The sequence below is a fragment of the Mixophyes fleayi genome, chromosome 1 (assembly GCF_038048845.1).
Source record: "Mixophyes fleayi isolate aMixFle1 chromosome 1, aMixFle1.hap1, whole genome shotgun sequence".
NCBI classification, from domain to species: Eukaryota; Metazoa; Chordata; class Amphibia; order Anura; family Limnodynastidae; genus Mixophyes; species Mixophyes fleayi.
In genome coordinates this window covers 255,625,442-255,638,191 of record NC_134402.1, presented here as the reverse complement: position 1 = coordinate 255,638,191, position 12,750 = coordinate 255,625,442, and the positions used below count along the sequence as shown (strand labels likewise).

At 42.7% G+C, this 12,750-nt stretch overlaps 1 protein-coding gene across 3 annotated transcripts in view; it reads left to right on the top strand.

The window, feature by feature from the left end:
- PSIP1 (PC4 and SRSF1 interacting protein 1) overlaps window positions 1-12,750 on the top strand; it is a 48,025-nt gene that overhangs the window by 16,114 nt on the left and 19,161 nt on the right. For 2 of the 3 annotated variants that reach the window (XM_075209889.1, XM_075209882.1), the window contains 5 exons: window positions 310-372; window positions 844-928; window positions 2,447-2,525; window positions 3,898-4,105; window positions 4,454-4,569. In XM_075209889.1, the coding sequence (XP_075065990.1) occupies window positions 310-372; window positions 844-928; window positions 2,447-2,525; window positions 3,898-4,105; window positions 4,454-4,569 (551 nt within the window). The remainder of the gene's footprint in view (window positions 1-309; window positions 373-843; window positions 929-2,446; window positions 2,526-3,897; window positions 4,106-4,453; window positions 4,570-12,750) is intronic. The other variant, XM_075209895.1, reaches the window with a different exon arrangement.

Below are 12,750 nucleotides of genomic sequence, written 5' to 3'. Positions count from 1 at the left end.
GCACGCAGCACTTGTACCATCATGGCATTTGTGAGCAGAGAGATTTGCAAATAGATAGATAGGAGTAGTACTTATGAAAATTAATTGGCTTAGGTTTAGCTTTAAACAGGTTTTATCCAAATATTTAAGAATATTGAAGATACAAGCCTAAATTTAAAATTGGGTTTTACATCAGAGGAAAGATTAGGCTCCTGGAGAAGTGTGAAGAAAATAATATTCTTGATTGTAGTAATCTGTATGTGTAAATCAATACGGAAGATTGAGGCTTTTTCCTATTATCCATATATATATATTTGTACCCCTTGTCAGGATGCCAGTGCTCCAAGTGATCCTCCTGTTGTAGTTAAAGGCAGAAGAGGAAGAAAGAGAAAGGTAAAAGAAAATTCAACCATTGCTACTCACAGTAGTTACATTCCCAATTTCTTAAAACTAACCCTAAGTCCAACACAGCAGTACTTAAAATACATGTTTTTATTCATTTGTTTTCCAGCTTAAAATCGCTCTAATCTAGTTTTGCGGAATTGATTTATTCTTAGTTGGTCTTGAAAAACAAAAAGCAAAGGGTCCAAGTTATGAAGTATGATGTTAAACATGTATGAGACATAAAATGTATCTTCGTGGATTTGCAAGAAGAAGCAGAACTTTTGAAACTTGAAAAGTAGATTTATTTTTATCCATATTTTTTTTTTTTTGTGTTAACCTTCTTTTTGTAAAACATGTATAGCAGTTGTACATTTTATAACTTGAGTAGGGATTACAATATTTTTGAATGGTATTATATTTACTATACAATCACAGTGGTTGTGATCTCTAATAATATATATATATTTTTTTCTTGGTAAGGTGGATATTATGGCAGAGGCTGAGCAAGATGTAGCGGCTGCTTCTCTGACACAACACAAACAAAGTCCTAAGACAGGAAGACCTGGTAACATGTGTGATGTTTTTTTTTTTTTAGCAATTTGGAAATGCTGTGTCTTATTTTAATTTTATTTTTTACGTAGCTGAAATTTTAATGATTAAAAAAAATAATATATCAGTATTACGAATCCACTCCAACCTTGCTATTGGTTCTTTTCTCAATATGAAGCACTTTGCCTTTCTACCTTCAGAAAGACAGTAGAGAAAGGCGTTTGCACATATAAGCTGAAACAGTAAAAAAGGAGGATGCTACTTCATTTGTTATAATAAAAAATAAAAAAAAAACTTTTAGGCAGAGGTGGACCAAAGAAAAAAGTATACAGTAAAATAGCAATGGGTGTAGGAAGAATTAAACTGTGTATATATAAAAAGCAGGAAATGTATGACATCAGGACACATACATCACAGGGGTAATGAGAAATTGTAATTTACTTGCGTATGGGCACTTGATATTTAAAATCTGGAAGGAGCTAATACATAAGAAGCTATATGTGGAAGAAATATGCAACGGAGATTGAGTGACTTAAGCTGAGTACACACTACAGTTTTCAACCAAGTATCGTGCTGATCACACGATAAATAACCATTTGGTTAGATATTACATTATTGTGTACGCTCTCACGATCATGTTTTATTGTACTAAACCACACTGTATCATTTGGTTTTAAAAACTTCTTAAAAATCATGATCAACGATGGAACGATGTCGGACAAATGTGGAAGTGTATTTTGCACTTGCGATCAGCAGTGTAGGCAGAAATCTAGAGTGTGCAGACTTTCAATCTTTTCAACAGATGGTTATGACAGATGAAGAGCACAGATCTGAAGGGAAATCACTACAGAAACTGCATCTGCAGTAATTTTCTGTAGTGTGTACCCAGCTTTACACAGAATTGCAATTCACTGTTGAGATGTGTACCTCTAACTGTTCACCATCTCCAAAAAATGATCTAGAATGAATAAGAATTATTGCAGTTCCGCACATGCCTCCTTTGCTAAAGAGCTCAACTTGAGTATACAAAGAAGTACATTGTTTACACAGAATGGAACTGTTACAAACATATGGAAATTGATTGGATAACTGAGGTGTGAACGGAACTGAGGTTCCCTGGATTGATAGAGCATGATGCCACAATACGTTGCATATAGCAGGAACTCAAGAACATTCTACTTACATTGAAACAAGGAAGTACTGTTCCATAGATGTCAAAATTTGATTTCTTGATCTATACCGCTTATTAAAATAGCATTTATTCTAATTGGACATGTTTTCAGCAAAACTCTAGATGTAGCATAGCAAATGTAGCACAATTCTTTGCAGTGTGTGATGCGGCACTTGTCTGCTGCTAAGAAAGCAGCTACCCATTTTTATATTACATTGTTGTGGTTTATTTAGTAAACACATTAGTTAATGATGAATACATTTTGTAGTATATAGTCTTGAAAGTTAAAAATTGTGTAGTTTGGGGTAGGGTGACAACTAACTATTAACCTAACTATTCAGGTATTAAGTGTCTGTCTCTTAGATTCTACAGAAGTGAAAGTTCCTAAGCCTAGGGGAAGACCACGGCTAATAAGGCCACCTCCCTCTCCAGACCATGAGATGTAAGTATTTTCTTTACTAGTAATAGAAGCAGATTTCTTTAAATTTACTTTTATATAATGAAATAGTAGATGATTTTCCATCATAAATCACATTTTGTTGATGAAGTCAGTTTGGTATTTTAAAGGCACATTTCTTTTTACAGAATATGCCTTTTGAAACTTGACTATCGCAAACTTGGTTAATGTTAGTTAAAGGGTTAATACATGCTCGAAACCTAAACTTGCAGAAAAGCAAATTGGGAAGTCCCTATAAACCTCACAAAAGGATAGAGTACTCCCAAAGGAAGCAGAACTTGCCAGGATTGAACAATTGTGGATAACCTATCTTTAGTTAGAAAAGTGAGACTAAGGTGGTGATATTGTCATACTAATATTTTGTAATTTATAAATTACGTTAAATGAATGTCAGATCACTTCATTTTGTTTATTTTACAATTTTAAGTAATAATATGTTGACATACATTAGCAACCTACACCAGTAATAATATGCAGAGTGGATGATTGGCACGAGTTCAAAATAAAGTACCGGTATTTACAAAAAATAGGGTGGATGGTATTATACATTTAGTAGCCCATTGGTCACTTTGGAAGTGAATGGAGGACTCTGACCATACCATGACCTAGAATTTTGAGCCCCTTGACAATTCTTGTTCTTGAGCCCACCTCTGTGAGACGAGTTTGAAAAATGTTGTTTTATTTCAACTAATTACATAATAAATTATTGTAAACTTACTTTTATTGTATGTTTGCTTTAATAAAATTAACATTTTAAAAAGAAAAGCAAATTTAATAATACAGACTAATAAAAACACATACTGTATATTTTCTATGGTGTTTGTGTGTGTGTGTGTGTGTGCGCGTGCTTAGAGGTGCTCTGGTTACAATGTAATCCTAACAGAGAACAGGCTTGTTTTGTGGGGCACTCAAAAGGATCAGAAAAAATAAAATAAAACTCAATTTTATTGATATACATTAAAAATATATATTCATATCATCACACATAATAGTATTTAGAGTAATCCTCTCAGCAAGGTTCTCTGATGAAACCTCATGGAAGTTTATATGGTAGTTTTATATGGTTTACATGGTAATGTCTTTGCTTCCAAATCTTCAAGAGCAGGTTCAGTGGTATGTGCCCTGAGTGATGGCACGCTGGCAGCCGCATGTCGTGACTGGTGCCATGACGTGTTGTCATGGCGATCGACCATGAGATCACAGGCACCCAACAGATGTTCCCTAGATCCACCCCCCTGTGGGTGGCCATAAACACAGCTCTATACATCAAACCAAAAAGTGACCTGAAGGAACAAGATAGGGGTACTTGGGAGTTGTATTCTAAACAAAGCAACTCAATATTTATATTCATTGATAGGACAAGTGAGGAGGATCTGAGCAAGAAGAAAGCTCCAGAAAATAAATCTCAAAAGCAACCTGTGAGAAAGGATGATGTAGGTACAAAAGAGGAGGATGAAAAGCAGAGAAGAGAATCCAACAAAAAAGAAGCTGAAAATAAAAAGAAACTTGCAGGGAAAGTTGATTCCCCTTCAGACTCTGAAGATGAGGAACAGGGAGAAGGAAAGGTAAGACTGCCAAAACCGCGTGTATATGAAAATCCATTTTTTTTTTTTTTTTTTTTTTTTTTTTGTTTAAATAGATGCATTTTACTATAAAGTAATGCATTTTAAAGGTGTGTGTGTTCCTGTTGCTTATCTCGTAATTATACACATCAGTAGGTTCTGTATTAAAGAGCATTTCTGATTTAAATGTCGGTCTCCGATTTTAAAAAATCTGTTCTCAACCAAGCATGTTACTACCATGTAATGTACTCAATCTTAATATGTGACAGTGGTGCATGTTCCTAAGTGATCTGTTTTTTTTTTTTTGTTTTTTTTTCAAATATCTGGTTTTTATGGATTTTGTTCCAATAGAAGGGCAAAGCTGGCAAACCTTCCCAGACCGCTCAGAAGCGTGGTTCAAAGGCTGTGCAAGAAAAAGAAGCTGCAGATAAAAAACGAAAACCAGAAGATGTCGTGGAAGGGGAAAGGTGAAATTTGGATATATCCTTTTTGAATGTTTTATTGTGACTGAAGTTAGGTGTGCTAAACCCACATGCTTTTTAATACATATCACGCCTTCATAAGTTAATTTGGAAATAATGACTAAAGATTCAAACCTATTAACTTATCTACATCACTAAAGGCTTCCAATTTGTAAGATACAATTATAAGCAAAAGTTTGGTCACTCCTTGACAAATTGCATGTTTCACTGACTGTCTAAGTCAGTGGATCCTAAACTTTTTCAGTTCGAGGCACCCTTAGGGTCTTCATAATTTATTCAAGGCATCCCTAATCCAAAATAATTGCGAAGTAGCCCCTCGCCTTCCTTGCGACCGGCCCTGACTGCGGCACCTCTGTGAGATCTTCGCAGCACACAGTTTGGGAACCACTGGTCTAAGTGACAAGTTAACACAACCTTTGCAGAATACAGAGTTAAAGGTGATACAATCCTGCACATTTTAAAGCACAATTACTATTTCTCTTTCATCCAGTCTGGGGGACACTGCTTACCATGGGTTGTGGAGGGGAGCACGGGAGTTGGCAACAGGTAGTTAAGTTTAGCACTGCTGACAGACCCCTCCCCTCGACAATCCCCCTGCCTCTTCCTGTTCAGTTTTTTTTAGGTGCCCATGGAGTTGGGCAGTGTTTTAGTTACTGCATGTAATTTTTATTTTTATTTTTTATTTATTTTTCAGATTTATAAGCTTTTATTTTTTATTTATTCATTAAAAACTTTTATTTAGTTGGCAGACCTGGGAGTGTGTTCTATTATAGAGAACACACTCCCAGAATAGCAGCGCAGGCACTACTCTGTTAGATGAGAGCCAGGAGCTTTCACTGGCAGAGTAAACAGGGTGCCTGAATACAGAGTGACAAGCGGTCTCTCCGGACCGCTGTCACTCTCGGAGCCTCCCCGATAACCGGCACTGCCACTGCAGGCATGGAGTGCCGGTTATCGGAGTTAAGACAGTATCGGCGGCCATCTTGGATCCGCGAAGGAGCGAGGAGAACAGAAGAGGGCCATACCAAGATCCTCCTCATACGTAGGAGGGGGCATCGGGGTGAAAAACTGCTGCGAAGACCTCAACTCTTTGAGGTCTCCACTACTCTGCCGAATTCCATTTTTTTCTGATAAAACGGAACAAGAAAAAACAGAGAGACAGCATTATCGGATGGGGGGGGGGGAGCTAAGACATAGAGCTCCCCTGCTCTCCGTGCTAAATTGGACTAGCCCGGTCATCTGGCGCCAAGGAGAAGCCCGGGAAAAGGACACAGATCAGAGGGAGCAGGCACCAGGAAACTGCTGTTGGACTTCTCCCCTGTTTGGCCTGTGGGCTAAGTATCTGATTTATTTAAGCACACATTACTGTATTTGCTCTGACTGCAAAGTGGGCTAGTAGGGGTTATATTGTAGTTCTCCTACTTGCCAAAATATTACATTGTTGTTTAACAGAATACAAGTACAACTTTTATGTCAGATTAGTTGATTACTTGTTTTTCTCACTGTCTCTCAATTTCAATTTAAGTCTGTGTGTTTGGTGTGCCTTCCTTTGTAAAGATGACAGATATAGGAAAGGGCCCTATGGCAAAGTATTTTACATGTTCAAGATGTAAGGTTAAATTACCATGTGGGCAGAAGGACCCGTTGGCGCTCTGCTCTGACTGCGAAGGAGGGGTCCCCCCTGCGCAAACCCAGCATATTCCAGTCCCACTGACGAAGGAACCGGCCTGGGTGGCCTCCCTGACACAGTCGGTTTCCTCTTTAGCACAGATTATCTCACAATCTACTCAGTTGCTATCTAGTGTGTCAGCCTCTGCGGCTAATAATGCTAGTACACCTTTGGGCCTCCCTGCTACCACAGGTTCTATTGGAACGTCTATACCAGGACCTTCCTCTTTGCTTACGGACCAGCCCCCTGTTCCTACAGAACCGGCATGGTCCGCAGCATTTATAAAAGGTTTGGACAAACTAAACCAGTTACTTGAATCCCCAGACATCCCGCCTGCTAAAAGGAAGCGGATTAGATCCGCTAATCCTCTTATGGTCCTTTCAGATTCTGAGGGGGTTTCGGAGGAGGAAGGGGAAACAAATTCTGATCCTGACCAGGTTCAACCTTTGGAACAGGAAGAGAACACAAAAAGCCAATTTATTGATGATTTGGTTTTAGCGGTGAGACAAGCGTTAGACCTCCCAGAACCAGAGGATCCTAGTCCTAGAGACAGAAGTCTTTTTAAAAAGGCCAAAAGGAAGGCTATCCGTTTTCCCCTTTCTGTAGAACTCAGAGATATTGCAGAGGGAGCCTGGAAACAGCCTGATAAAAGGTTCTCTGTTCCCAGGAGGTTCTCTTCCCTGTATCCATTGCAGGAGGAGGACGTGGCTCGCTGGGAGGGAATCCCTAAAGTGGATACTCCAGTAGCCCGTTTGGCCCGACACATTTTGCTTCCAGTCCCGGGTTCAGCAACTCTGCAGGATGCCACTGATCGCAGAGTGGAATCTCAGCGGGTTCTTCCTTTAGACCCACATTTGCTTCAGCTTGGGTTGCTAGAGCCATGGAAGCATAGGCAGACCAACTGGCAGAGGATTTACAGGACTCTGATTTACTTCCCCTGGCTTTACATTTGAAAGAGGCATTGGGGTACCTTTTATGAGGCGGCCCAGAACACAGCCTCTGTGTCCTCCTCTATTCAGGCCGCATCTATTTCCGCAAGAAGAACGTTATGGCTGAAATCCTGGGAGGGAGATTCGGAATCAAAAAAGTCTGTTGAAACCATTCCCTTTTCAGCAGCAGGTTTGTTCGGCCCGGAATTGGATACTATGATTTTCCCAGGCAACAGGGGACAAAAGCACTTCTTTGCCGGTATTCTCAGGTAGGGGCCCTCGGTTCAGCTCCTTTCGTCAGCCCTTTAGGGGGACCTCCTTGCCTAGAGGAAAATCCTTTAGAGGTAGACAACCAAATGCTCGAGGCTCCTATGTCAGGGGTAGATCCTCGTTTGCAGCTAGGCGCCAGGGGTCCAAGACCCAGGAGAAGCCTGCGTCCTGATGGCCACTCTTCGGAGGTGGCGCCAGTGGGGGGACGTCTGTCTTTGTTTCAAGAACAGTGGGCAGCGTCATCCCAAGACCCTTGGATTCGGGGCATTATATCAAGGGGGTACATGATAGACCTGCTGGGTCCGGTACCACATCGTTTCTTTGTAACCCCGCTACCCCGAGATCCAACAAGAAGACAGGCAATACAGGCCTGTGTCGCCTCTCTTCTTTCGCAAAGAGTCATTTGCAGGGTCCCCGACAACCAGGAAAGGAAGGGATTTTATTCAAATCTTTTTCTGGTCAAGAAGCCGGACGGGTCCTTTCGACCTATTTTAACCCTAAAGAGCCTCAATGTGCACTTACAAGTGGACAAATTTCGGAGTCCCTGAGGTCGGTGATAAACGGCCTAGAGAAGGATCAGTTTATGGCGTCCATAGACATATAGGGCGCATACCTCCACATTCCCATTTGGAGAAATCATCAGTCTCTCCTGAGGTTCACAGTGGGGAACTCCCACTGTCAGTTTCGGGCTCTTCCCTTCGGCCTCTCCACAGCTCCGAGGGTCTTCACGAAGATCATGTCGGTGATGGCAGTGTGTCTTCACCTAAAGGGAGTTCAGGTCGTTTCTTATTTAGACGATCTACTCATCAAATCCTTCTCAGAGATTTGCTTACGTCAGCACTTATCACTCACCATAGCGGTTCACGAGAGCCATGGGTGGCTAATAAACTTAAAGAAATCCCATGGTCTTCCTAGGACTCATCATGGATACCAGTCAGCAGAAGGTGTTCCTACCTATGGAGAAGATCAGTTCAATTCGAACTATAACATCTCAGGTCTTGTCCTCTCCCAATCCCTCAATTCATTTGTGCATGCGGCTGCTTGGGAAGATGGTGGCCTCCTTCGAAACGATCCCCTTCAGTCGGGCTCATTCTTGATGCTTCCAGTGGGATCTGTTACAGAAATGGTCAGGATCCCACCTACGTTTGGATCTCCAGAGGATCTCGCTGTCTCCGGGGGCGAGAGAATCGCTCCAGTGGTGGCTGAATCAGGATCACATGTTGGTGGGCAGGTCTTTCGCTCCATGTTCATGGATCATAGCCACAACAGACCCCAGCCTGAGAGGTTGGGGGGCGGTAATCCTGCACCTCTGGCTCCAGGGACTTTGGTCTGTTCAGGAATCCGCCTTATCAATCAACACGTTGGAGTTGAAGACAATTCTTTTAGCTCTTCCGGGGGCCCAGTCCCTCCTTCAGGGCCACCCAGTCAGAGTTCAGTCCGACAATGCCACGGCTGTGGCATATGTCAACAGGCAGGGAGGAACCAGGAGTGCAGCTGCAATGCGAATTGCAGCTCAGATTTTTGCTTGGGCAGTACAGTATGTTCCAGCAATCTCTGCAGTGTTCATTCCGGGAATAAAGAATTGGGAGGCTGATTACCTAAGTCAAAATCTAATGATGCCGGGGGAGTGGTCACTCCATCCGGAAGTATTTCAGTCTCTAGTTCAGAGGTGGGGTCTTCCGGATATAGATCTCATGGCCTCAAGACATAAAAAAAAAAAGTTCACAGGTTTTGCGCAAGGGCAAGAGGCCCCTTAGCGGTAGCGGTGGACGTGATGACCATGTCATGGGAATTCAGGTTGGGATACCTGTTTCCCCCAATTCCCATGCTTCCTCGCGTGCTCAGGCGAGTCAGGCAAGGCGGTCTGCTGGCAATTCTAATAGCTCCCTCATAGGCGCGTCGAGTGTGGTACGCGGACATAATCTCCATGGCGGAAGGACAAGGATTTTGCCTTCCGTCACGAGACGACTTTCTTCTTCAAGGTCCCTTTCGTCACCAGAATTTACCTCGGCTCAGTTTAACGGCATGGCTGTTGAAGCCAGCCTCTGGAGGGTTTCTCCCCCAGTGTAGTGAACACTATGCGGCGAGCTCGAAAGACTGTTTCGGCTCGCATCTATAATTGTATTTAGCGAGCCTATATCAGATGGTGCGAAAATAAGTCCTGTCGCCTCCCTCGCTTATTGGCCTTTCTTCAGGATGGGCTGGAAGCAGGGCTTCGTTTAGGTTCCTTAAGAGTTCAGGTATCGGCACTTTCGGTTTTCTTTCACCTGAAGTTAGCGGATTTGCCAGACGTCAGGACTTTTCTACAGGGAGTCTTACATATTCAGCCTCCCTACGTTCCGCCTACAGCACCATGGGATCTTAACCTGGTACTGGATATGCTTATAGGGCCTCCCTTTGAGCCATTACTTACGGCAGATTTTAGGTGTCTTACCTGGAAGGTCGTCTTTCTTTTAGCACCTGCATCTGCACGTAGGGTTTCGGAATTGGGAGCTCTGTCTTGCCGGGAACCATATCTGTTTTTTCACGAGGACAGAGCGGTATTAAGAACCCTCCCTTCTTTCGTTCCAAAAGTAGTTTCGGCTTTCCATTTGAACCAGGAAATTGTAGTTCCGGTCTTTTCATCTACTTCCCATTCTGATCAACGGTCTATGGAAAAGTTAGATGTGGTTAGAGCTCTCCGCATTTATGTCAAAAGAACTTCTCAGATTAAACATACAGATTCTCTGTTTGTTCTTTATGATTCTAACAAAAGAGGCTGGCCAGCCTCAAAACAGTCCATTGCAAGATGGATTACGGCAACCATTAAAGCGAGCTTACATAAAGGCTAACCGTCCTGTGCCAGAGAGACTGACGGCCCATTTCACCAGATTGATAGGGGCGTCATGGGCAGCGAGAAATGGGGCTTCTGCAGACCAGCTTTGCAGGGCAGCCACCTAGTCTTCTGTCCACACATTTACCAAATTCTATCAATTTAATGTATTCGCACCCGCAGATGCAAATTTCGCTCGTAGTGCTCTACGAGCGGGGTTTTCAGAGTAGTCCCACCCTTAAGGGGCTGCTTTAGAACATCCCCATGGTAAGCAGTGTCCCCCAGACTGGATGAAAGAGAAAAGAGGATTTATGTACTTACGTTAAATCTGTTTCTCTGATTCCGTCTGGGGGACACTGCGATCCCTCCCTTCTGCTTTTCCTCTTTGTGCTCTTGTTTGATTGGCCTTTTTCTCCTTGGGCTTTTTAATTAACTGTACAGGAAGAGGCAGGGGGATTGTAGAGGGGAGGGGTCTGTCAGCAGTGCTAAACTTAACTAGCTAGGTGCCAACTCCCGTGCTCCCCTCCACAACCCATGGTAAGCAGTCTCCCCCACACGGAATCGGAGAAACAGATTTAACGTAAGTACATAAATCCTCTTTTATTTTCTGAATTTAACAGATTAAATAAAACATTTGCAAAAGTTTGAGCACTCTCCATTTGATTAATTAATACATTTTTCCTCCTCAATCATTTATCTCAAGTCCTTGAAAGTTAATTGTATTGCTAGCCCTGATGTTAAGCCAGCTAAAGACAATTTGAAATTAATAAATACTCTGATCAAGCCCCTCTGGATGTTACACCTACTATCAACAACTATGGGCTTTTATAAATTCCTGACTAAGGACTTGAAAATTAAGATAACTGAGCGTTGTTGCGTTGTTACAAACCATGGCTATCAATATGTATGTAATCACATCCAGCATGGAAATTCCACAGTCAGAAACTTAATTAAGAGATGGAAGTTATGGGGCGTATTTAAAGACAAGGCAAGATCTGGAACACCCTGAAAAACGTCTGATGGAACTACTGGCAAACTGGTCACATATGCAAGGCAGAACCCACGTATTGATGCAAACAACCTGCATAAAAGGATTAGCGGACACCAGAGTAGCGTCTCACAGTATAGCTATGCTTACACAAAAATGATCTGCATGGAACAGTTGTGTGAAGGAAACATTTTCTATAATCTCTTCATATACATGAACGTCTGAAGTATGCAAAACACTTAGGGGTAAGCCAGATACTATTTGGAGCAAAGTGATGTGGTCTGGTGGAACAAAAAATTATTATTTTTGTTTTTTGTTTGTTTGAACACCTATTGTTACAAAGATACATTTGGAGAAAATGGATAAAGCATTTGAAGACAGAAATACCTTGGCAACTTTTAAACTTGGGTGTAATTTAATATATTTCTCGTTGTGCGTCAGAGGAATAGGAAATATTGTCTAGGTAGAAGGAAAAATTTGATCTATTTAACCCATTTGCCGCTGAGACCTTTCTAACCCCTGTGCTGAGCCTATTTCTCTGTCTTCCTTTGGGGGACACCGGGGACATTGGGGTATAGAGTAGGAACAGGGCGAACATATGTTTAGCTAAGCCCTAGCTCCTCCCCCTCTATACCCCACTTCCTATCAGCCTTCGTTTAGTTTAAGTGCCCGGCGAACGGGCTGTGCCTGAGCTGCTTAGCAGACGAATTCTGTTTTGTATTGTTTATTTACTTTTGTTTTAGTTTTTAAGTAATCGAAGACTTGTGTCTCCTGGTCCTGACAGCTCGGCGGCTCAGTGAGCCGTGTAGGCGGCTGTCGGTCACGGCTGCCGGCTGCTGTTTTGGAGGCTCCGGGGTAAAGTAGTGGCTTCCCGTTCCTCCCTGTCTGCCATTGTTAATCTCTCTCCCGAGCCTGCCGTAATAGCGGGGAATCGGATCATATAGTGCAGCAGGGCAGCTTACAGTGCACAGCATGGAAGAGGTGCTGTGGAGCGGTCGTGCGCTGTCTGGAGGGGGTGGGGGGATTGGAGGTGCCTCCTTTGCTAGCCCCCCTCTCCTAACGTTCTTACCGGAGCCAGGCACAGTCGCCGCAGGCTGTGTCCGTCCTCCTATTCTGCCAGCTTGCAGACTCTGTGTGAGGAGGGATGGCAACAGGTAAGTGAAACCCTCTCACAGCACAGTGCTGGGAGAGGGGGGGGGTAGAAAATCGCAGTATGCTGTCAGTATGGTGTCAGACTGCTTCTTACTAGGAGCAATCGTCAAAAAAAATTTTTTTTTATATTTTTAGCTTAGGGGACTGGGTCAGGCTAGGGTCACCAAGATGGTGAGCCCTGCTAGGCACTGGATTGGTTGAGGGGGTTGTCCTGTTGGATGCTTGCCAATCCAGTGCTGGGCCCTGGGGAGTGGTGTTCCTCTATTGTACTTCCTCCATGGTGGTCTCTCACTCCTTTGTTTGCAGACACCAGAAAAGACAGCCATTTTCTGCTGTAAGGTAAAGG